The following is a 26,972-nucleotide window of genomic DNA, read 5'->3' on the forward strand; positions in this document are numbered from 1 at the left end:
GGAACATTAGACCCCTCCCTCAACAGTAGATCCTTCCCAGCAACGACAATAGTGCACCCACCAGCAACAATAGACCTCTACACTAACAAAAGACTCCCTGCAAAAATAGATCCCCCAGCGACAATAGATTCTTCAGCAGCCAGCAACAAAGTCCCCTCTCTCAACAGTAGATCCCTCCCAGCATCCATTGACCATTTGTAGCATAAGACCAACCCCCCCAGCAACAATAGATCCCCTATGAGCAACAGAAGACCTCTTCAGCAACAACAGACCCCCTTTCCTCTACAAAAATAGATCCCATCCAGCAACAATAGATTTCTCAGCAGCAATAGACTCTCCAGCACACCCTGACACCCCTTGCTATTACACAAATACAGTTCTGGTGGTGCTGAAACTATGTTCTCCCACATTCCTGCTAAAAGCCCTGCCTGTAGGAAAGAAAAATCATATCTTCTACTCTTAGACAAGGTTGTTCCGTGTCACAGAGCTAAATTTCAGGACTGGGTGGACAGAAATTCACATGTTTTACCAGGTAAAACAGCTTCTTATATGTCATATTGCATCTGCATGTAGAGCTGTTTGCCTGGAATTAAACTTTCTAGATGCTCCCTGGGGATCTGTACAGGTAAAGGACATATAAAGATTGACCTGGGAGAAGCCTAAAAGGATAAATTCACCTTTCCAGAAAAAATAACAAATGCATATATTTTTTCTGAAAAAAAAGTGCACTTATTATTTTTTCACGATCTGGAAAGCATTGCACCCTTGATCATTGGAGCAGGGGTGCAATGTCAGGCTTCTGCAGACAAACCCTGCAACATTCTGCCCATACCTTCATACATGTTGTCTGTTTGAAAGCTGCTTATGAATGAACTACAAGAGAGCACATAAGCACCCCCACAGTAGATGATGGTACTTGTATTGCATTTATTCACAGGAAACTGTGTGATTGAAACCCTGCATGGCCACACTCTTTTCCAAAGTGACAGCGGGAGTGGAGAGAGGATCCCCCACCCACTGTCACACTGAGTGGGGGATTGAGGGAACTTGTGTCAGGAGTTGGAACATATTACATGTTCCGCCCTAAATAGTGGTGGAAGATGAAACATGTTCCAAAAGGTGAACTTAGCCTTTAACTTTGGCTCCTAGTGGAGTTTATGTGGCAGAAAAGGAAAGAGCACATGTGGATTTTGGAACAGTTTTTTCCCTGCTATAATGTGTGTGGCTAATTCCTGAAGCATTGCCTGAATTTTTCCAAATTTCTATATTTTACACTTCAGTAAGCTAACTTTTTGATACTTCACAGGATGCCTAGAAACACCTATCTATGACCCCCAGTGGATAAATAAGCACTGTCAATGGTCTGGTGTTCTGGTTTGGCAAAGGATGTGCAATGCTTTAAAATGAAACCTGGTTCGGCATTCACTTATAGTATTTCCATGTAACAAATCAAATTTATCTAGAAGTCCTTTCACCTTTTAGAGATGATTTTTTTGCTATGCAATTTATACTTTCCTACGTAAAACACTTTACATAGTTAGAAAACTTTGCATAGCTATCACACCACACCTTTTGCATTTATTTCTCAAATTGTTTGTCGCTGTTGCCCTGAAGTGTGTCATGTCTGTTTGATGAATTGGTTGTTATTTTAAGGAGTAGCTAAAATTACAAGGGCATTCTAAAAAATTACAAGGGCATTCTATTGGGCTTCTAAATGGTAGAAGAAGCCAGGCACAACATGCAGCATTAGTGGCAGCCTACTGTACTTGGCCTGCCAAAGGGAACTGGTTGCTGTGGGTTAATGTGTCTTCTGCTGTGCTCTTTACTCATCTCACTCCTTATTGAATAATCCCACATACATATTATTCTTCTTCTACGCAAATACAAAAGCAAACATGTATGTAAAAGGCATAGTACATTGTGTAAATTTGAATAAAACATGTCTGACTCCAAAGGGTAAGGATGACCTTTACAAATGGGTATATCCTCAGCATAAGACTCCCAGGGGGAGTTCTTCTTTAAGACTTTCTTCATTTTATTATTTTCAGACTTTTAGACAAGAACCTGTCTTGTAGGCTTTCTAAGTCTAGAGGCATCTACGGGAGAAACTTGCCAAGTATTAGAATCTGATCTAAACTACAGGGCAGAAGTTCAAGGGGAAACTGAACAAATTACATCTGAAATGCATACTAGGAAATTCAATAAGGCACTTACAATGGAAAAAATATACCAATAAGTGCGTATTGACTGGTTTGCGCAAAAATTATACCGTCTACAAACAATGGGATATTTTTTTTTTAAATTTTTTAATAGTAATGGCAGCTATAAGTGACTTATAGCTGGACTGCAATTTTGCGGTGGACAGTCAGGACACTAACTGACACTTTTGATACTTTTTGGGGACTAGTAACACTAATACAGTAATCTGTGCTGAAAACAAATGCACTGTCACTGTACTAATGACACTGGCTGGGAAGGGGTACCCACCGATAAGTTTCCACTGTGTCTAATCACAGCGGAAGCAGGCCTCAAACCTGGAAGTGCAGGATCATGTACTAGGTACTTGATCCTGCAGCTGAGCTGACTTGCCATTGTATATATACGGTGTACAGTCAGAAACTGGTTAAACATGCAGAGACTGGGGATGATTTACTCACGTTGAAAACAATATCCAATTCCATGCAAGTAAAAGGAAAAAATGATTTTTATTTATACGTGATTGGAAGATGGAAGTCAACAGAGCTTCCCCTTATTCCCTAAGCTAATGGAAAATGTCCTTGCAAGGTGAACAGCCTATTTGCCTAAATTTACCAAAAGTAATTTTGTTGCTAGAAAAAAATGCTAGAAAAAAATGTTAATTTGTATAATTTCTCATGAGAATGAAGTTATATAACTTTACAACCCAGACAACCTGTAAGCCTTCAAGCAAAACAACATATTTTCCTCCAAGTATGTTTAGCAGGTTGACAACAAGAAATTGCTTTAAGGCACGGCAGGGACACAAATGTAAACTGATCACCTTTAAAAATGGCCAAGCCCATCATTTTATGAAGATAAAAGGATAAGAGTAGTAAAGGAAGTGCCCTTGCTCACTTATTGAACTTGCCCACAGTGCATCTCCTGCTCTACTGCTGCAATCATGAGCTGGAACAACCGATTGGCATCCTCTAATGCATCATCTTCCAGAGGTTTCAGCTCAACCTCTGTAGGAGGAGGAGGTTCCAGCAGGGGCACTATCAGCTCATCCTCTTTTGGTGGGCTCCGGGCTGCCCCAAGTTCTGGATTTGGCAGTAGAAGCCTCTTGAATGCAGGCTCTAACAAAAGAGTTTTATCACTAAGCAGTTCCCGGGAGTCTGGTTCTGGTGGTGGCTTTGGCGGTGGCTTTGGTGGTGGCTTTGGTGGTGGCTCTGGAGGTGGCTCTGGAGGTGGGTATGGAGGTAGCGGTGGTTTCGGAGGTGGTTTTGCTAGCTTTGGGCCTGCCGCTCCATCTGCAGGTATTGTAAACGTCACTGTTAACAGACAACTCCTGGCTCCAGTCTCCGTGGAAATTGATCCAAACGTTTCTGTAGTCAAGAAAGAAGAAAGGGAACAGATTAAGAACTTGAACAACAAGTTTGCTTCTTTCATAGACAAGGTACAGTGTTATGTGTCCAATTCTTGTCATGCTTTTAACGTATTTAAATTTCTTCTATTCAGCCTTACACTGAAATTCAAGTTCTAAACACATCAGTAAAGCTTTATTTATAGATATGATGCAAAACACAGAGGTGTCTAGTGTCAAAGCAATCAGATATCAGTTTTTATTTGGCTAATGCAGTTAGTCCAATGAAATATGATCTTTTATTGCAGGGATATGCAATTAGTGGACCTACAGCTGTTTCAAAACTACAAGTCCCATCATGCCTCTGCCTCTGGGTGTCATGCTTGTGGCTGTCAGAGTCTTGCAATGCATCATGGGACTTGTAGTTCTGCAACAGCTGGAGGTCCGCTAATTGCATATCCCTGTTTTATTGGTTACTATTAGAAATTTCTTATCAGTTAGCATATTTTTGTTGACTAAAACTCTGTAATACGCTTACTTGATTTTTCATTACAAAGGACAACATATAGCGCAGCAGAGCAACAAACTGAGCTATAAGCTTTTCTTTGTTCAGAATATTTTTATATGACCTGTGATTGCTAAATTAAAATCTATTTGCTAGCTATGGGTTACTGTACTGTGGGGTTGATTTACTGAAGGCAAAAAGTCTGTTCACTTGCAAGTTCATTTTTCCTTAGCATAATAAATGTTGTGAAAATTCACTTTCCAAAGAATACCCAATCACGTGCAAGAAAAAAAAGAACAGTATTTTTGCTTACACATAATTGGATGATGGAGGTCATTAGAGCTTCACCTCATTCACAAAGCTAAGGTAAAATAGCCTTGAAAAGGATATAGCCTGCTTGGCTTTAGTAAATCAACTCCATTGTGTACCGATTTTACTCATTGCAATGTCTTCCTGATTAAACCTGTTCCACTCGTATGTCATGATGATGATGTGCACAGAACATATGAGTGAAAGATAAATGTTGGTTGGCTGTATGAGTGCACCGTGCTCTTTGCATGTCTACATGTCTTTGAATATGTAGAAATGTCTAAATATCTGCAGTCACTGGGTGTGGAGTGTGCTTATACTAGATCACAATGATGTTTTCTGTGGCTATGTCACTAGTCTATTACTGGCATGTCTAAGGCCAGGTTCACAACATTACTGTATCTGTCTCACAGCAGGGTTCCGATGTGTCCTAGTTCACCATTTCCGGTCCGATTTCAGCCCAAATTTTGAGCTGAATTCAGACCTGAAACGGAACAAAAAACGCACAGTGTTTTTGTGCAAAATGCACCGGACCCACTGCGGAGATATGTGAACCGGCTCTATAAAGAGCCGGTCAAAATCTCCTGCTATTGCGAATTGGATATAGGGAACCCGCATCCAATTCGCAATGGTGTGAACCCAGCCTCAAGAGAACTTGACAATAGTATAATATGTTTTTCTGATGACAATTTTTTGATAGGTGAGATTCCTGGAACAGCAGAATAAAGTGCTTGAGACAAAATGGAACCTGCTTCAACAACAGGGTGGTGGACAATCAGGCCAAAGAAGTAACATTGAACCCCTTTTTCAAGCCTATATAAACAGTCTAAAGAAACAGTTAGATAGTTTTTCAAGTGATAAAGGACGTCTGGAATCAGAGCTTCGCAATGAGCAGGATCGCGTTGAGGAATTTAAGCGCAGGTACAAACTTATGATTCAGGTGCCAATCAAAGTTATAGTACAGTAAATTAGGATAATATGCTATAAAATGTATATATACACTCTATAAACATAGCATCAACATTTATTGTAAAGTCTTGCTTTCTTTTGGTTTTAAAAAAACCAAACATGTTATTTATTTGTGCAGTGGATTTGCACAGAACAGCCCAGATCCTCCTCTTCTCGGGTCCCTCTTCGGTGCTCCTGGCCCCTCCCTCCTGCCGAGTGCCCCCACAGCAAGCCGCTTGCTATGGGAGCACTTAAACCAAGCTGCAGCTCCCTGTGTCCATTGAGATACGAAGCTGCGGCTGGGCCCCACCCTCTCTCTTTCCTTATTGGCTAACTGACTTTGACAGCAGTAGGAGCCAATAGCGCTGCTGCTGTGTTTCAGCAAATCAGGAGGGAGAGTCCTGGATGGTGGAGGCACTCGTGTACATCGCTGTATAGAAAGGGGGCTCAGGTAAGTATTAAGGGGGCTGAGGGGGGCTGCATGCATTAAAATAAAAAAACCTTCTGCGTTTACAACCACTAATAAAAGAGCGCTGAGCGAAATGATGATGTAAAAAATGTAGTCATTCATAGAAATTATGTGTATTTTATTTATGTCAGTTCTGTAAAATGAGCTACAGACTTTGCAAATTACCATTTATCCTCAGACACACCAATACAAAAATGGGTTGTCTGGTTTGTCAGTTACGTGCCTACGTTAGTGCAGTTTGACCTAAAGTAGCGCTAAACAATATCCTTATTCTTCAAAAATAATCCAGAGACATCCACTAGTCAATGGCCATGTAAATTATTTTTCATTTGCTGCCTCCTTGTAACATGCTCTGTCAGCTCCCGAAGCTCTCCTTTCCTCCCTCACTTCCATTTCTTTGGAATGAGCAATGCATGTTCATTTTTTCCTATGTGCATTGCTCTTTGGACACTACACATTCCATAGTCCATCTCAGAGATAAAAAAAACACAGTCACTTCCAGTGCTAATAAGTCTTCCAAAGTGTGGAACAACAGATATCAGACAAAATGGTGGTGTGAAAGGTATATATGGTATCCAAAACTGGGTGGCTGTTGTCTTCCTCAGATGGGGTAATCCCATCTGAGGAAGACTACAAGAAAAAACAGAAATGGAAGGCGCGCACACCTAGTGCATTACCAAAGATAATTGAATAATAAAAATGTTTTATATAAAAGTAGGTACTCACAAAAAGCAACTAACAAAAGGTCATAAAAACAATGCATGGACATGCACAGAACACAGGGTACAGTTAACGCGTTTCAGGGCGCACCGCCTTCCTCAGAGTTAGGCCTAGCCTAGCTGCATTGTTTTTATGGCCTTTTGTTAGTTGCTTTTTGTGAGTACCCACTTTTATATAAAACATTTTTATTAATAAATTATCTTTAGTAATGAACTAGGTGTGCACGCCTTTCATTTCTGTTTTTCTCATAGTCCATCTCAATAGTGAGGAACATTCCTGCATACAGTGGTATGATGGAGAACGAATGTAGCCTGCCTCTAACAGGAAGTCACATAACAGCAACATAAAAATATACATTTGAAGGAGCAGGAGCCTTTTTTGAGTTAAAGTAGAACTAAAGACAAAACTTTTCTTTTCTTTTTTATTTATTTTTGGATCTTTTTTTTTTTTTTTTGCCATCTGTCTTACTGGGGGGACCTACCTTCACTTCCCTCACTTCCTGTCCCATAGTAAAAACAGAAAGTGAGAGGAAATCCTGGTAAATTAAAGGAATCCATTGGGGCCCCCTAGGTCAGAGTAGAGTCCTCATTGGAAGACTTCACATCCATTACTGTTCTGGGAATAACCCAAAATTTGGGATTTTCTTTTACTTTTACTTTTTGATGATAAACAGGACAAATAGAGAGGGTGAATCTCCCAAATGTGGGCAGAGTGTTTTAATCTCACTTCAATCTGTCCAAAACTAAAAAAAATACGTTTTGCAAATGTTTTGCCTTAAGTTACAGCCTATTTTAATATTTTAACACATTACATAGATTTTTTTTTTCAACCAGTTTCGTATTACTTTAAGGGCCGGGTCACACAATAAAATGCTCTGTGCAATCCTGTGCGATTCATATGCAATCCAGGTGCAGTGCAATTTCAGCCCATTCATTTAAGTGGGTTGACCACATCAAAAATAGTGCATGAATTACTTTAAAAACGCACAGCAACTGGATCACATAGTACTACTGTACCGTGTGATCTGGTACAGGCAAACACACTGCAGCTGCGACCTGTGTTCTGGGTGTCGCTAAATAAACACTGATACCAGCTGCAGATTGCAAGTGCAGTGTGTTTTTAACATGATACAGGAAACCCATGTTCTGTGCGAATTTCCTGCACCATATGTGAACTAGCACTTAAGGGTAACTACATTTCTGTAGAAAAAAATATTGAAAAAAAAAAAAATATATATATATATATATATATATATATATATATATATATATATATATATATATATATAGCATAGCAACTCATATTGTAATATTATGTTATTCAAAATTATCTTTCCATCTGCAACACTATAATTTGATGTAAAATGCAATGCAATATGGCAACCTGGAGGTGTTCTGTACACAGATCGTGTATGGAACTCCCCTCAGAAATGTAATTGATTTCCTTCTTGTGTGATTGGCTCATTGATATTCCAAGAAGTCTCCACTAAGATACTTATAGGATTTTGGGTTTGTCTGCAACAAACATTTCAGTTTTGGTGAGGGTTAATCATGTGTAAAGGGCTGCAAACCCTGCCACTTTCCTCATTATAACCTTGCAAATGCAGCAGCTGATTGATAACTATAAAGTCACTCCCATTCACATTCACATGGAGACAAACAGCTGTTTCTTCACATCTATAAAAAGTAAGAATCAGCAAAGATCACCCAAATGGGAATGTTTTTTTCTCAATGAAAGTGGAGTTACTCTTTAGGACTAAAAAGTAGCACTGAACAGATCAATTATTATTAGCTCCTACAACAGGTAACTGCCCCCGGCCCCTCCCCCCACACTCAGGAAACAACAATCAAGAACACGTAAATCAGATGTTCATGAAGATTGGTGATATGTACTTGCTGAGAGGCTGCTGCATCAAAGAAAGAGGACCACATGTGTTTCCCAAGTACTGAAGTGATTTAAGATTTATTGAATACAAGCATTTGTTTCACAATATCACATTTAACTTGTATTTAACCTATATTTCTTCATAGATATGAGGATGAAATTAACCTGCGCTCTGTGACAGAGAATGAATTTGTAGTCCTCAAGAAGGTAATACTATACCCTGACCTTCATAGAAGTACGTGTATATTTTGCAATATCTTCTGAGCTATAGAAGGAATATAGATGCTTGCAGATGGTATTATTCGTTTCCAAATTGCATGAAATTCTTTACATCTCCATGATCTCCTAAAGCTCTGAGACTTGACCCTCAAAAAGCATCAGATGACTTGCACCTACTGCACTTTGCTGTAGTTTACTCCTAATATTAGTCCTCCAGATCATGGAACTGTGAAAATACCTGGCATTTGGAATATGAAGGTAATACACTTGTGATATTTGTATTTTATTGAATTTTGTTCATAAACTACATACAGTTTACTGTTCTGTGTTCCAGTAGCTGCACAGAGACTTCTTGTCCCGTTCCCAGGAACAAAATCTAGACAGGCTGAGTGCTGCTCAGCGATTCACAGGAAGCCTATAATATCAATAACTACAAAGCTGCCTCTGAATGACTGAGGTTGAAGATGGTGACATCATCCTCCCACCTCTCCACTTTAGCCAATCAGAGGAAGTTTTGTGGTTAATAATAAAATGCAAGACTTACTGTGAATGGCTGAGCAGCACTCATATATTAGAGTTAGTAAATGAAATGGTTTGGCCAGCTTGGCCCAAACAAACTATTTCAAGTGAAAGCAAAGTTAGGCTTTGCATGTGATTTGTAGTTTACATTGTTGTGGTGCATCCACTTGCTTTTTGTAAAGGCAATCTATTCATTATAACTAGGCTGCCAACATACCTCAGCTGACCAAATAACATGCATGTACCATTTGTGTCGACACCCCGTAGTGCACCACAAGGCCCAATATGTGCATTTCATTGCACTTGCAAGCATTGTGCAATACCAGAATCGGTACAGTTTGTTGGAGTGCCATTCAGAATGGCTGACACTGCACATCTATCTATGTGTTCATGCATGTCACCGTGTTTTTGCTTGTGTTACACAAATGTATGCATTAACTGAAAGAAATCTTGAAAAAACATGGAAGGTGCAATTGCTGACTGTCCTCTGAAAATTCTACTTGTCTGGCTGTCATGCTGGTCCTGTTGCTTAATTTCTTTGAAAAAATTGATTTGGAATAAGCATGCAAATCAGAATTTTCAGATTTATCTAGCTGATTTGCATACTTATATTATGTCAATGATTAAAGTGTAGAAGACAATGGTCAGCATGACAGCCAGGCAACTAGCATTTTCAGAAGAGTGTCATACCCACATATGACAAGCTTATCTCCCAATTTAATGGCATTTGTAGACCTGGTATTTAAAGTAAGCCAACTTTATTAAAGTGGTTTTAAAGCCTTAAGGTTTTTACCTTAATGCATTCTCTGCATTAATGCATATACATATATGTATATATATATATATATATATATATATATATATATATATATATATATATATATATATATATATATAAAACTGGTTCCCCTGCAGGCTCATGTCATATTGTGCTAGTATGCACATTGTAGCACAGCTCTCTTAATGGACAGCATGCTGCCACTGGCAATCAAGTTATGTGACAAGGAAGCAGGGGGCGGGTCTGAGCCACACTGTCCCTTTCTATAGACACAGGCTAGCTATCCTACATGAGTGCCCCCATAGAAAGTGACTTTCTATGGGGGCACTTACTGAAGAGGAGGAGCCAGGAGCGCTGGCAGGGGACACCAGAAGAAGAAGATTGCAAAACCACTGCACAGAACAGGTAAGTGTGACACATTTATTATTTTATTAAAAACAAAATTAAAGCTTTACTATCATTTTTAGTATTGAAAGGTCTGTATTTCCTTTTCCTGTTATTAATTCACTTGACAATTTTTTTCTTTTCAAGGATGTGGACGCAGCTTATTTAAACAAAGTGGAGCTTGATGCCAAAGTAAATGCATTGAATGATGAAATTGCCTTCCTAAGAGCTCTTTACGAGCAGGTAATAGATAATCAGTAATGAACATTTTCTGTGGTTCTGTAGTTTGTGATTGTTTGTAGAGCTGACTTTTGAAACCTTAGCACAGATCCAGTAAAGGGGAATTACAGCCTACACCTGTTTTTTAATTGAATGGAGATGTGTCAGTAATAATAATAAAAAAAAATCCTTTAGTAATTCCCTTTATTTTTGATAAGACCCCATTAGGAGAAATGTTCTTACTCTCCCTGTGACAGGGATCACATGGACAGGAAAAATTGAGAGGTATCCCCAATGAGGTTACTGACAGCAATAAAAATCTGAGAGCAGTTTTATCTTACATCTGAAATCGAAGATAAGCAAATGTTGACTAAACTTGAGAGTCATGTGAAGTCTCACTTGAATTTTGGGTGTTCTTTTCATATTTCATATCTGCGCAGTATTGCAGTGTGAAATATTGCCTCTGTGCATGAGCTTCCTGTAATAAAGACCGGTCACTGCTGCTCTCTCTTCTTGTGCAGGGTGACTGGTCTTGTATCCACCCCCTCCTGTAGTTCTCTGTAGGCATCCTGTAATGCTAAGCTCCTCCCACCACTCTGCTCCCTGCAGAGGATATGTACAGCCCAGTGATGGCGTTACTGACAATTTTTCAAAGTTATACCTAAGGTTTGTAAACATTTGTTGCACACCAAGTGGACTTATATCCTTTATGGCTTTAGAGGAATATATGTAAATGAATGTTTTTGTTTGCCATTCCGCTTTAAAACAAAATGCTTCTGCAGGAATTACACTTTGAATAAGAAAGCAAAGCAATATTTAATAAAGTGATCCTAAAGCCCCAAGTTGTTTATTCGTCTGTGCATTAAAATGAACTAAAGTCTCTTTTTTTTTTTTATTAAAACTAACAAACATGTTATGCACACCTGCTCTATGCAGTGGTTTTGCACAGAGCAACCCTGATCCTCCTCTTCTCTGGTCCCTCTTTGGTTCTCCTGGCCCCTCCTTCCTGTTGAGTGCCCCCACAGCAAGCAGCTTGCTATGGGGGCACCTGAGCCGAGCCACAACTCCATGTGTCCATTCAGACATGAAGCCGCAACCCTGCCCCGTCCTCTTTCTCACCTCATTGGCTGACTGACTTTGATTGACAGCAGCGGGAGCCAATGGCTGTTTCAGCCAATGAAGATGAGAGTCCCAGGCAGTCGAGACACTCCTACAACATCACAGGATCTAGATAGGGCTCAACTGCTACACACAAAAGGCTTTTAATCTTAATGCATAACTGCAAAAAAAAAAAAAAACTCCTGACTTTACAACCACTTTGAGTACAATAAAAACTTCTGTGTCTAGAAATTGCTAAGACCATTAAATATAACCATGTTTCCTTCTAACTCCATTGCTTGCAATAGCAAAGCAGTTACAATATAGTCTTGGACCCTCTGTACCCACCATCTCATGCTTATAATATACCAACTTACATATGTCATAAAAAGAATGACAAAAAGAACATCAGTGAATCATGGCAAACCAATTTTGCTTTATTCCTGATCTAGACCTAGCACATCCACAACTAGTATATCATTTTCACCATATTCTAGTTTCTCTTTTTATAATTTGCATCCCCTCTCTTTATGTAGTGAAATCAAATCAATCATTTTAGGATGGTTGCAAATTTGAAACTGTAACACTTTCACACGTTTTTCTTCTCTCTTCCTGTTGTGTCTCTTATCTTTCATGTTCCTTACTAGTGCAGTGAAATAATTGGATCTTTGTTGAAATTACAGGAACTGAATGAACTTAAACAACAAGTGTCTGACACCTCCGTCATCCTCTCTATGGACAACAACAGATCTCTCAACTTAGATGACATTATTGCTGAAGTCAAGGAACAATACGAGGATCTTGCCAACAAGAGCAGAGCCGAGGCAGAGGATGCTTACAAAAACAAGGTGAGAACTGATCCTACAATGCATTAAAAAGATAGATTCCAGTGAGATTCAATTAATTGCTTAATATTTCTTCCTATATTTATATAGCAACCACATAAAAAAAGGGAAGGTATATCTAGAATACAGATAATACTCCAGTCATACAAGGATGCACATGCCAACACAAAGGTTACTCTTGCTCAGAGGCTAAAAGTATGTTCTGATGTGTAAAAAATCAAGAGTAATCCTTTAACATTATAATCCTTTAATACTGGACCTGAGCATAAAGCTCTATGAAATAATTGTTCTTTGTTTCAAATCAATTACAGTAAAACCTTGGTTTGAGAGCATTTTGCAAGACAAGCAAAATGTTTAAATAAATTTTGACTTGATATACAAGCGATGTCTTGATTTACAAGTAGCATCATGTCCCAACTAAGTATAAAAGAGAAGAGAGACACCTATAAGTGTAGCAATATGGTTATATTTATTGTAGGTACAACATTCAGCAACATATTGCTACACTTAGTGGTACCTCTCTTCTCTTTTATATTCTGTAGCTCCTGCTGGATTTTGCTTCTAATCCCCTTGTGGAGGCTTTCATTTGTGGATTGACATTTTACGGTTACACAACCAGGTCACATTGCTATAATCTTTTTATATGGATTATAAACTGAAGGACCTATGAATAAATGTTTGTGGAACAAATCATTTGAGTTTCCATTATTTCTTTGGAAATTTCTTTGGATTATAAGCATGTTTCTGGAACAAATTATACTTGCAATCTCAGGTTTCACTGTCATAGAAATACAACTGGTAATTTGCTAAGACTCAATGGAGATTCTTAGGCTATGAAAGCATAACACAGGCTCCAGTTCTGGAAGGCAGGAGTGCTAACCAAGAAGGCAGTACAATACCAGATCCCACACTAATTCCTGTATTTTAATTGTATGTAACTATAGCTATTTGTGTTTCCATCAACAGGTCCAGCAGCTGCAGAGTGTTGCAGGGCAACAAGGAGATGAGCTGAAAAACCAGAAGAATGAGATTTCCCAACTTACTAGAGCCATCCAGAAACTTAAAGCTGAAATTGAGAATGTTAAGAAACAGGTAAAAATTTCTTCCTGAAATGCGCTCAGAAAAAAAAAAATCCTATTACATTTATTGGTCAGTGGTCACCAAATGTTACCTAAATCAGAGGAGTATTTCTGTTATGATCATGTGTGTACAGTAGATAATACAGGCATACTCCGCATTTAAGTACACAATGGGGTTTATTTAGTAAAGCTGAAAAGTGCAAAATCAGGCTCACTTCTGCATAGAAACCAATGAGCTTCCAGGTTTTATTACCAAAGCTTAATTGAACAAGCCAAGGTTAAAAGCTCATTGGTTTCTATGCAGAAGTGAGCCTGATTTTGCACTTTTCACCTTTAGTAAATAAACCCCATTGTGTACTTAAAAGTTGGGTTTGTCTGTAAATATACATGCCAGAGTACATCAGGGTTCTCCGGATTCTTTTATGCTGAGGCTTTGACCACACATAAGCAGACTTTAGTTATTTCTTGGGATGGTACTGTAGAAAAATGAATGCTATCTTCTTTCATCAGGAATCTAAGACTGTTATAGGTTAAAACTGAAATGTAATACGGTATATCTTTTTGATTAAAGAAATAACCGTGTTTTGAATTTTCCCTAAGCACACAAGCAGAATTTCTGTTGGAAAAAGTGTGATGGGAGCTTTTGGTCGGATATTCCGACCGTGTGCATGCTCCATACAACTTTTTCTGTCTGAATTTCCGCCAGCAAAAGATTGAGAGCAGGTTCTCTATTTTTCCATCAGAAAAAGTTCCTATCGGAAATTCCATTTGTCTGTATGCAATTCCGATGCGCAAAAGATGACTCATCCTCGGAAACAATTCGATGCATGCTCGGAAGCATTGAATTTCATTTTCTTGGCTCTTCATAGTGTCCTACATCACCGCGTTCTTGACGGTCGAAAGTTCAGAGAACTTTTGTGTGACTGTGTATATGCAAGCCAGGCTTGAGCGGAATTCCATCAGAGAAAAACCATCCAAGATTTTCCGATGGAAATTCCGCTTGTGTGTACGGGGCATAAGAGCATTGAACATTTAAACATATTGGTGATTGAATGAGGTTTAATACCCAAATATTATTGAATGAGTAGTATTTTTTCATATAATTGTTTATTCATAGGAGTGTTTAATGCTTCAGCATTGATATTAAAGATATTTCAAAAGTCAAATATTAAAATCTAAATCTCAAAAATAAACTTTCTTTTTATGGATTTTCCCAGATAAAACAGTTTATTTTTTAGCGGTCTTTGGTTAGAAACAATTATACTTTGCTTGTTCATTTGGCAAAAATACAAACAAATCTGGAATTCACTTACAATTGCTATGTATTTTTTTTTATATATATATCTGAGTAGGCTATCTGCTTTGCATTTTGCATATTTTTAGATTGCAGCTCTGGAAGTCTCTATTGCTGAAGCTGAGCAAAGAGGAGAAAATGCTCTAAATGATGCTCGCGGTAAACTGGCAGAACTAGAGGCTGCTCTGCAGAGGCTGAAACAAGACATGTCTCGCCAATTAAGAGATTATCAGGAACTCATGAATGTGAAATTGTCCTTGGATATTGAGATTGCAACCTACAGAAAACTGCTAGAAGGAGAAGAAAGCAGGCAAGTTGCATTTAAACTTGGAGCTTAAGTTCATTCTAAATTTGTTCTCTTTAAAATAAGTCATCAGACATGAATATATTTAATTAGCTTTCTTACAAGTCAAATGATTACCTTATTCAGCTAAAAAAAGGTTCCAAGCTCTCAGTAAGGATTTAATCAATTTGACAATTGCTGTATGCAAGCAGCATAATGATTATACGTGTAGATGTATAAATTGTTCCATTCCTAAAGTAGGCAGATGAAGACAGAGGAGCTAAAGTTTGTTTGACATTGGTTCACAAAGAATATCTATGCGTAACAAACCCCCACCTGTGTTATCTTTATCTCAAAATAGGTAAATTGAGCATATACAGTATACGAAGATTTAAAGACTAGCCAAATTGTGCAACTAAACTATTATATTCATCTAACTCTGCATTGTTGGCCTCTGGTCTTCTTTTCTTTAAAACGTTCAATGCAATGGATTTTCAGTCAATGTCACGTAAAATATATAATTTGGACAGAATGTGGTAGAATTTAGAGTTCTAATTCACTATATGTCCATGTCTATGGTTTATTCAATTGCTTTATCTTTTTATTTTATTTTTTTTCAACAGAATTTCAGGGGAAATTAGCAACCAAGTGAATGTTTGTAAGTATCTTTATAATATGGCAAACTTTATATAAATATCAAGTCAGTACATCAAAACTACCGTACTTGCACTTCAGAACCTGCCCATCCAGATCACAAAGTTTATTTTACTGCGTTATATATTACTATCATTTCTTACTATCAAAGCTAACTTCTCTGACAAATCCATGATGGATGCAGTCATGCCTTTTGATTATAGTAGGGGACTCTTCACCCTTTGGCTCATGAGATGAAATCCATTGGCAACTGTTTGCCTTGGCTTTAGGACAAATATAATATAATTAGCTGCAACAATGGATAGGCACAGAATTTATTTTTCTGAAGCCCTAGACAAAAAATAAAACATATTTTCTCACCCACAGCTAAATATGTATTTGATGGAAGGTAAAGTTTGAAACATGAGTAATAAAACACTAACAAACACTGCTAATTCAGACTTTCCATGGGAGTATCTTGATGCTATTTGAATTGAATGTTGGAAATGGACATGGATAATTGTACTGTGATTTTATAGGGGCGGGTGCGATGAAATTTGAATTGCTAAACTATAGAATGTAAAATATTTTTCCTAACACTTAGACCCCTTTCACACTGAGGTGCTTTTCAGGCACTTTTGTGCTAAAAATAGCACTTGAAAATCACTTCCCATTCATCTTAACCACTTGCCGACCGCCGCACGACGATGTACGTCGACAGAATGGCACGGGCAGGCATAAGGGCTTACATGTACGTCCTTGCCTGCCCGCGGGTCGGGGGCCCGATCGGGAGCGATCCCGGACGAGGGGACGGCCATTCATTCATGGCCACCCCCTCGCGATCGCTCCCGACGAATGAAAATGCTCCGTGACATCACTTCCTCTCCTGTAATGTAAACACAGGAGAGGAAGTGATGTATTCTCTCCTCCGTGTCGGTATTTTTCGTTCCGACACCGAGGAGAGAGGATCGGTGAGTTGCACCAACACGACACTACACAGTAGAACATGCCAGGCACACTCACACCCCCCCGATCACCCCCCCAATTACCCCTGCCCCCCAGTCACAGTGACACCAATGTCATTTTTTTTTTTTTTTGCATTGGTGTCATTTGTGACTGTAATAACTGTTAGGGCAGTTAGGGTTAGCCCCCTTTAGTTCTAATGTACCCCCCTAACCCCCCCAATAAAGGTTTAACCCCGTGATCACCCCCCGTCGCCAGTGTCACTAAGGCTGGGTTCACATTGCAGCGGTTTATGAGAACGAATGTGATTCGCACCGCACTGCAGTGCAAATCACATCCGATCTCTGTGCGATTCGAGTTCAGCCATACAGATAGTATGGCTGAATTCGCATCGCACCCGCCGCACCCGCCGCACCCGCCGCAAATTCGCACAGGACCCTTTTTTTGGCCCGCAGCAGAATCGGATCGCATGGGTGTTCACACCATGCGATCCGAGTTTGCAGATCGCACTGCGATATGCGAACTGATCTGGGGGTGTCATTAACATTTCACTGACACTCCCAGCAGTTCGCATAGGGCAGTGTGAACTGCCGCCGGGAGGCATGCGATGCGGGAACCCGCCGCGGATTCGTGGCGTTCCCGCATCGCTCCAGTGTGAACCCAGCCTAATAAGCGATCGTTTTTCTGATCGCTGTATTAGTGTCACAGGTGACTCTAGTTAGGCAGGTAGGTATTTAGGTTCGCCGCAGCTTTTTATAGCGCCAGGGACCCCCATATACTACCGCATAAAGCCCCCTGATTGCCCCCTAGTTAACCCTTTCACCAGTGATCACCATATAACTGTTACAGGTGACGCTGGTTGGTTAGTTATTTTTTTATAGTTTCAGGGCACCCGCCATTTATTACCTAATAAAGGTTTAACCCCCTGATCACCCGGCGGGTGTCATTTGTGACTGTAATAACTGTTAGGGCAGTTAGGGTTAGCCCCCTTTAGTTCTAAGGTACCCCCCTAACCCCCCCAATAAAGGTTTAACCCCGTGATCACCCCCCGTCGCCAGTGTCACTAAGGCTGGGTTCACATTGCAGCGGTTTATGAGAACGGATGTGATTCGCACCGCACTGCAGTGCAAATCACATCCGATCTCTGTGCGATTCGAGTTCAGCCATACAGATAGTATGGCTGAATTCGTGTCGCACCCGCCGCACCCGCCGCAAACTCGCACGGGACCCTTTTTTTGGTCCGCAGCAGAATCGGATCGCATGGGTGTTCACACCATGCGATCCGAGTTTGCAGATCGCACTGCGATATGCGAACTGATCTGGGGGTGTCAATAACATTTCACTGACACTCCCAGCAGTTCGCATAGGGCAGTGTGAACTGCCGCCGGGAGGCATGTGATGCGGGAACCCGCCGCGGATTCGTGGCGTTCCCGCATCGCTCCAGTGTGAACCCAGCCTAATAAGCGATCGTTTTTCTGATCGCTGTATTAGTGTCACAGGTGACGCTAGTTAGGCAGGTAGGTATTTAGGTTCGCCGCAGCTTTTTATAGCGCCAGGGACCCCCATATACTACCGCATAAAGCCCCCTGATTGCCCCCTAGTTAACCCTTTCACCAGTGATCACCATATAACTGTTACAGGTGACGCTGGTTGGTTAGTTATTTTGTTATAGTTTCAGGGCACCCGCCATTTATTACCTAGTCTCACTAGTGTACCCCTAAATTTAGGGGTGTCTACTTTCCAAAATGGGGTCATTTGGGGGGGGCTTGTGCCATCTTGGCATTTTATGGCCTTCAAAACTGTAACGCCCTTAGAAAGCCTGAAGGCGGTGCTTGGTTTTCGGGGCCCCGTACGCGGCTAGGCTCCCAAAAAGTCCCACATATGTGGTATCCCCGTACTCAGGAGAAGCAGCAGAATTTATTTTGGGGTGTCATTTCACATATGCCCATGGCATGCGTGAGCAATATATCATTTAGTGACAACTTTGTGAAAAAAAAAAAAAAAAAAAGTTTGTAATTTTCCTGCAACTTGTGGCAAAATATAAAATATTCCATGGACTCAACATGCCTCTCAGCAAATAGCTTGGGGTGTCTACTTTCTAAAATGGGGTCATTTGTGGGGGTTATGTGCCATCTTGGCATTTTATGGCCTTCAAAACTGTAATAGGTAGTGAGGAGTGAAGTCAAATATTTACGCCCTTAGAAAACCTGAAGGCGGTTCTTGGTTTTCGGGGCCCCGTACGCGGCTAGGCTCCCAAAAAGTCCCACATATGTGGTATCCCCGTACTCAAGAGAAGCAGCAGAATTTATTTTGGGGTGTCATTTCACATATGCCCATAGCATGTGTGAGCAATATATCATTTAGTGACAACTTTGTGAAAAAAAAATAAAAAAAAATTAAAGTTTGTAATATTCCCGCAACTTGTGGAAAAATATAAAATATTCCATGGACTCAAAATGCCTCTCAGCAAATAGCTTGGGGTGTCTACTTTCTAAAATGGGGTCATTTGTGGGGGTTTTGTGCCATCTTGGCATTTTATGGCCTTCAAAACTGTAATAGGTAGTGAGAAGTGAAATCAAAAATTTACGCCCTTAGAAAGCCTGAAGGCGGTGCTTGGTTTTCGGGGCCCCGTACGCGGCTAGGCTCCCAAAAAGTCCCACATATGTGGTATCCCCGTACTCAGGAGAAGCAGCAGAATTTATTTTGGGGTGTCATTTCACATATGCCCATGGCATGCGTGAGCAATATATCATTTAGTGACAACTTTGTGAAAGAAAAAAAAAAAAAAAGTTTGTAATTTTCCTGCAACTTGTGGCAAAATATAAAATATTCCATGGACTCAACATGCCTCTCAGCAAATAGCTTGGGGTGTCTACTTTCTAAAATGGGGTCATTTGTGGGGGTTTTGTGCCATCTTGGCATTTTATGGCCTTCAAAACTGTAATAGGTAGTGAGGAGTGAAGTCAAATATTTACGCCCTTAGAAAACCTGAAGGCGGTTCTTGGTTTTCGGGGCCCCGTACGCGGCTAGGCTCCCAAAAAGTCCCACATATGTGGTATCCCCGTACTCAGGAGAAGCAGCAGAATTTATTTTGGGGTGTCATTTCACATATGCCCATAGCATGTGTGAGCAATATATCATTTAGTGACAACTTTGTGAAAAAAAAATAAAAAAAAATTAAAGTTTGTAATATTCCCGCAACTTGTGGCAAAATATAAAATATTCCATGGACTCAAAATGCCTCTCAGCAAATAGCTTGGGGTGTCTACTTTCTAAAATGGGGTCATTTGTGGGGGTTTTGTGCCATCTTGGCATTTTATGGCCTTCAAAACTGTAATAGGTAGTGAGAAGTGAAATCAAAAATTTACGCCCTTAGAAAGCCTGAAGGCGGTGCTTGGTTTTCGGGGCCCCGTACGCGGCTAGGCTCCCAAAAAGTCCCACATATGTGGTATCCCCGTACTCAGGAGAAGCAGCAGAATTTATTTTGGGGTGTCATTTCACATATGCCCATAGCATGTGTGAGAAATATATCATTTAGTGACAACTTTGTGTAAAAAAAAAAAAAATTTAGTTTTTTGTCATTATTCAATCGCTTGAGGCAAAAAAATAAAATATTCAATGGGCTCAACATGCCACTTATCAATTTCCTTAGGGTGTCTACTTTCCAAAATGGGGTCATTTGGGGGGGTTTTGTACTGCCCTGCCATTTTAGCACCTCAAGAAATGAGATAGGCAGTCGTAAACTAAAAGCTGCGTAAATTCCAGAAAACGTACCTTAGTTTGTAGATGTGACAACTTTTGCGCAAACCAATAAATATACAATTATTGACTTTTTTTTTACCAAAGACATGTGGCTGAATACATTTTGGCCTAAATGTATGACTAAAATTGAGTTTATTGGATTTTTCTAATAACAAAAAGTAGAAAATATCATTTTTTTTCAAAATTTTCGGTCTTTTTACGTTTATATCGCAAAAAATAAAAATCGCAGAGGCAATCAAATACCATCAAAAGAAAGCTCTATTTGTGGGAAGAAAAGGACGCAAATTTTGTTTGGGTACAACATTGCATGACCGCGCAATTACCAGTTAAAGCAGCGCAGTGCCAAATTGTAAAAAGACCTCTGGTCATTTACCAGCAAAATGGTCCGGTCTGAAAGTGGTTAATGGATGCTGGTGGGGTGAGAAAATTCTTGCAAACAGCATTTTTGGAGCACTGTAAAAAGTGCCTCAAAAACACCCATCTCCATTGAAATGAATGGAAAGCGATTTATCCGCCTCAATACAGGGCACTTTCAACCCCTTCCTGCCCAGGCCATTTTTCAGCTTTCAGCGCTGTCACACTTTGAATGACAATTGCGTGGTCATGCCACACTGTACCCATATGACATTTTTATTATTTTCTTTACAAAAATAGTGCTTTCTTTGGGTGGTATTTAATCACTACTGGGTTTTTTATATTTTTTACTAAAAGAAAAGACTGAAAATTTAGACATTTCTGTCAGTAAATTTTGTAAATAAGTAATTTTTCTCCTTCACTGATGTGCGCTGAGGCTGCACTGATGGGCACCGATAGACTGCACTGATGAAGTGGTACTTATGGGCACTGATGAGGTGGCACTTATTGGCAGTGATTAGGTGGCACTGATGAGCACTGATGGGAACTGATAGGTGGCACTGATGGGCACTGATAGGCACCGATAAGCAGCAGGGATAAACGTGACTGATGGGCGCAATCGATTGGCCATTGATGGGCAGTACTGATGGGTATTGATGGTCAGCACTGATAGGGGGCGCTGATGGGCACTGAAAGCCAGCACTGACAGGCACCACTAATGGGGACAGATTGCTGGCACTGGTGGGCACTGATTGCTGGCGCTGGTTGTGCTTTATTGTAATCAAGGCACTAATGATCAGTGCCCTGATTACCTATCTTGCTGTCCCCTGTGAGGAGATGCTGCTGATCGGTCAGCGTGAGGCAATTAGAGCGGATTTCCGGCACTTCCGTGTTTACATGTGACCGGCTGTGTTTGGACACAGCCGATCACATGGTTAAGGGGCCGTGTCATCGGCTCTTTACAGCAACACTCCCTATGGATCCATCCAGAAATGTGGGATCTCCAAAAAAAGGATAATGCAAACCAAAATCACAAAAACAATGCGTGGAATGAAATTGCTGCATATCATATACAAGATTGCAGTGTCCTTCCACGTAAGCAAAAATCCAGTAAAAGTGAGTGCAAGGGTGTGGGTATAGGATTAGTTCCAATCCCCTAACCCCAGTCCCCTAATCCCAATCCCTAGTCACAGTCCCCTAACCCTAACCCTAGTCCCAATACCCTCATCCCAATCCCCTCCTCAGAATCACTAGTCCCAACCCCCTAACCCTAACCCTAATCCTGATGCCATAATCCCAATAAATCATGGGGTACATATTGTTTTGCGACTTTGCAGTCCAAAGTTGCAGGATGTATGTCGAACAAGTGGGAAAAGGGCAGATCAAACAGACAATATAAATCAATATATTCATTTACGTTGCAAGGCTCATCCGGGTGTAATTTCAGAAATTGTCCTCTTGATTGCTTGTAGGATGGTTTGAACCCAAAAGCGATGTCGCTGCCTCTTTTTAAGGATATTTTTCAAAAATAGTAGCACAAACAGCAACATCAGCTCAGCAAACTCCAATTTCTCTCTCTTCCCTCTCTTCCTTCCATGAAATACAAGGAAGTGCACAGGAAGTGATGTGTGTGTGTGTGTGTGGGTGTGGGGGAGGGGGGGGTGGATGTTAGATAATGCCAAAGCTTCTACAGTGCTCCAAAAACGTCTTAAAAACCAGGCAAAAGCGCAACTAAAGCTCTAGCCATTTTTAAGGCATTTTTGAAGCGCTTTAGTGTGAAATTACCCTTAGATAAGAATTTTTATGAAAAAATGGAATAGACTAATGCATAGTGGAACAATCTAAAAATGTATAGGTAGTTGTTGATCCACTGACAAGACTTGTGTTAAAGATTAAGTTAATGTTAACGATTAAGCTCAATATTCCTAAACTGTATCTGTTAACAATGTATGTACTTTTGTTCTGCAGCTGTTGTCAATTCCTCAGCCAGTGGTGGTTCTGGCTTTGGTGGTGGCTCTGGCTTTGGTGGTGGCTCCGGCTTTGGTGGTGGCTCTGGCTTTGGTTCTGGCTATGGAGGCAGCATCTCAAGTTCATCGGGCACCATCACCAATGCTGCAAGACCAAAACGACCAGCAGTGAAGATCATCTCAACAACTGAAAGCCTTAAAAGTTTCCATGCTACCTCATAAAATTATCTGAATATGCTGTGAATCAAATAAATGGTCTATGAAAGTCTCTTGCCGATCACTGTGATGTTCAAATCACTCTGCATTTGAACAAAAACTCCTTGAGATTTTCTCCACCATCCAGATTTTGCAAGTGAAGGTGGTTGGTTTGGGAATACTAATTGTTTTAAAATGAGATGCTAATGCACACTGCCTTTTCTTTAATGAAACAATTAAAATAAATGATTCATATACAACATTTCCAAGATTTACTGTGTGATCTCTAGAATAGTATTACTTTTTGGCACTTATAAAAATAAAACATAAATAGAGAATTAGTACCATTTTTTTTCAGTTAAAGGTATAAACTTTATTACACTTATTTACTTTATCAAAAGATAAAACTACAGTTGACTTTGAAAATAAAACAGTGTCTTTGGTAAGCTCCATACTCAATGTGGTAAGCTCCATGCACAATGTGTTCTCTTTCTGTGCAAAAAGTACACTGTTAGATAACATATTGACATCCCCAATGGCCTTCTTTAATTTGAACATTTTGTGCAATAAATTGCTACTAAATAGACATATCCAAATATCCATGAGTCAGAAGTATACCTTACACTGCAGCCCAAATATCTAGCCTTTGCATAACATCAAGTGTCATAGAATGACACTTCAATCTCATGGAGATCAATCTGAATGTGAGGAGCCAGGTCATTCATTTTGTAAAGTAATCATTTAAATATTGAGAATTTGTTCAAACCCACACACATGTTAAATATTGATTGGACTCTGGGCAAACATTTTCTTTCTCAGAGGTTACAGTGTATGAGTACCACTCACTGACTGGCTGCTAGAGGTTACAGCACACATTATGGCTCACTTATTATTTTCTAGAGGTTACAGCACAAGACTTCTGCTTTTTGATTGGTTGCTAGAGATTACTGTGCATCAATACTGCTCACTGGTTGCTAGAGGGTATTGAACATCATTACCACTCACCAATTGGTTGCTAGAGGTTACTGCACATTATTACTGCTTACTGATTGGTTACTAGAGGTTACTGCATATCCTTATCACTCAATGATTGGTTGCAAGAGGTTAGAGCACATAATTACTGCTCACTGATCGGTTGCTAAAGGTTACAGCACATCATCTCCTCACTGCCTGTGCACCATGTACTAGGGAGGTGAGGGGACCCATTAATAGACAGAAAGCTCCTAGGGATTCTAGGACTTCTGGGATCAGTGACAATGCTGGGGGAGAGAGCGTGTGATCATCAGTGGAAATTCTGGGGGGTTGATGGGATCAGTGGCAGTGGTGGGGAGATGGGATTAGTTAGGAGGCAGTACACTGTGTCAAATTCTGAATCATGTAGACCATCATGTGGACATCTTTGGCAGGTATATAGTGGGGGATTCTACACTGACCACCAATGAAAGGACGAATTTACAATGACCACCAATGTGAGTTGTGCTGCGGGATCTCACTGATCTCTACTGTCTTCTGAGACCTGTGTGAGCCGGACATGGCGTATATCACCGCAGATACTGCGGCGATCTATGCCTGGAAGTCGGAGCAAAAACCTGGATTATACAGGTATCTTCTTTCCCCGCTCCCCCCGAAAGGTACCAAATATGACACCAGAGGGGGAAGGAATCCGAAAAGGGGAAGTTCCATTTTTGGGTGGAACTCCACTTTAAGGAGCTCAGTCACGTAATTGCCAGACCATTGTTTCTAATTTTTATGAACAGTCTAATGACTGGTATGGTACCAGATGATTGGAGAAAAGCCAGTGTAGCACCAATTCTTAAAAAAGGACCAAGATATATCCCTGGGAACTACAGACCAGTTAGCCTAACATCAATAGTATGTAAGCTCTTGGAAAGGATGATAAGGGACTATATACAAGATTTTAGTAATGAAAATGGTATCATTGGCAGTAATCAACATGGATTCTTGAAAAATCATTCTTTCCAAACATATCTATTAACCTTCTATGAGGTGATGAGCTGCCATCGAGATGAAGGAAGGCCCATAGACGTAGTGTACCTGAATTTTGCAAAGGTATTTGATGCAGTTCCCCGCAAACTTTTACTATACAAACGAAGGTCTGTCAGCATGGACCAAAGGGTGAGTACCTGGATTGAAAACTGGCTACAAGGGCGAGTTCAGAGGGTAGTGATAAATGGGGAGTACTCAGAGTGGTCCGATGTGGAAAGTGGAGTCCATGAGGGTTCTGTCCTGGGACCAATCCTATTTAATTTATTCATAAATGATCTGGCGGATAGGATAAATAGCTCAATCTCAGTCTTTGTGGATAATACTAAGCTAAGCAGGGCAATAGCTTCTCTGCAGGATGTGGAAACCTTGAAAGAAGATCTGAACAAATTAATGGGGTGGGCAACTACATGGCAAAAGAGGTTTAACCACTTAAGGAACAAGCCTTTCTGAGATTTGTTGTTTAAGTTAAAAACAGGGTTTTTTTTCTAGAAAAGAACCCCCAAGCATTATACATTTTTTTCTAACACCCTAGAGAATAAAATGGTGGTTGTTGTTGCAATACTTTTTGTCACAACCTATTTGCGCAGCTGTTTTACAAGCACACTTTTTTGAAAAAATACACTTTTTTGAATTAAAAAAGAAGACAACAGTAAAGTTAGCCCAATCTTTTTTATAATGTGAAAGATAATATCACGCCGAATAAACTGATACCCAACATGTCATGCTTCAAAATTGCGTAAACATGCCTTGTAATAGAAAAAAAGCATAACAGGAAAAAATTTAAATAATGCATTTAGGTGGAAAAAAACATGAATGCAATCTATACAATGGGGAGAGAACCTCTGCGAGAATCTACTATGGAAAAGGACCTGGGGTTCCTAGTAAGGGACAGGCTCAACAAGCAAGCAAAGCCAATAGAATATTGGCATGCATTAAAAAGGGAATTAACTCCAGAGCTAAAACGATAATGCTCCCACTCTACAAGACTCTGGTCTGGCAGCACCTGGAGTATGCCATCCAGTTCTAGGCTCCAGTCCTCAGGAAGGATGCGCTGGAAATGGAGCGAGTACAGAGAAAGGCAACAAAGTTAATAAAGGGACTGGAGGATCTTAGTTATGAGGAAAGATTACAAGCACTGAACTTTATCTCTCTGGAGAAGAGAAGCTTGAGAGGGGATATGATTTAAATGTACAAATACCGTACTGGTGACCCCACAATAGGGATAAAACTTTTCAGTGAAAGAGCATTTAAAAAGACTTGTGCATTCACTAAAATTAAAGGAAAAGTGATTTAATCTGAAAATGCATAAAGGGTTATTTACAGTAAGAGTGGTCAGAATGTGGAATTCTCTTCCACAAGCAGTGGTTTCAGCAGGGAGCATAGATAATTAAAAAAAACTACTATATAGGCACCTAAACGACCACAACATACAGGGATATACAATGTAATATTGATTTAAAAGTGCACACACACTGGTTGGACTTGATGGACTTGTGTCTTTTTTCAACCTTACCAACTATGTAGTGTCCCCCGTTGTAAATCCGTCGTCAATCACAGCACCCACCGCAGCTGAAAAAAAAACAAAAAACACTCTTGCTGGCACGAAAGCTGGCTGCTTACTGCAGGCTAAGCCTTTGACATTTCTTGTATAGATAAGGGGCAAGGCCACCTGGTTACATCACCTGGTGGCGCTGCCCCCCTTTTGATGACACGGACCAGTGAATGACGATGACCTTCTACCCATTTTATAGCTCTGGCTATAGCCAAATGACAGCTTCAATGTGGACCTGCATTGCCGGGAGGCCATCAATAGATGTCATCCCCTCTGCACACTCCCCACTCGCGTCCTGCAGGGAGCACCCTGAGTCATTGAGACACGGGTGATCACAGGTCAGAGTAAGGTGCCAATCCTGGCCCCTTACCGTGTAATCAGCTGTCAGCCAATGACAGCTGATCACGTGATGTAAACAGAAGATCGGTAAAAAAAAATTCTCCTC

At 40.2% G+C, this 26,972-nt stretch overlaps 1 protein-coding gene across 1 annotated transcript; it reads left to right on the forward strand.

Moving 5' to 3' along the window:
* The first annotated feature begins 3,069 nt into the window (after nt 1-3,069).
* LOC143983812 (keratin, type II cytoskeletal cochleal-like) lies at nt 3,070-23,230 on the forward strand. Its single transcript, XM_077483909.1, has 9 exons — nt 3,070-3,634; nt 5,056-5,276; nt 8,523-8,583; nt 10,424-10,519; nt 12,277-12,441; nt 13,405-13,530; nt 14,901-15,121; nt 15,718-15,752; nt 22,775-23,230. Exons 1-9 carry the CDS (start codon nt 3,140-3,142, stop codon nt 22,993-22,995), a joined length of 1,641 nt encoding a protein of 546 aa, XP_077340035.1. The 5' UTR covers nt 3,070-3,139; the 3' UTR covers nt 22,996-23,230.
* The last annotated feature ends 3,742 nt before the right edge of the window (nt 23,231-26,972 follow it).

The sequence above is a fragment of the Lithobates pipiens genome, unplaced genomic scaffold, assembly GCF_037356315.1.
Source record: "Lithobates pipiens isolate NorthernLeopardFrog02 unplaced genomic scaffold, aLitPip1_a1.2 Scaffold_16, whole genome shotgun sequence".
Classification (NCBI taxonomy): domain Eukaryota; kingdom Metazoa; phylum Chordata; class Amphibia; order Anura; family Ranidae; genus Lithobates; species Lithobates pipiens.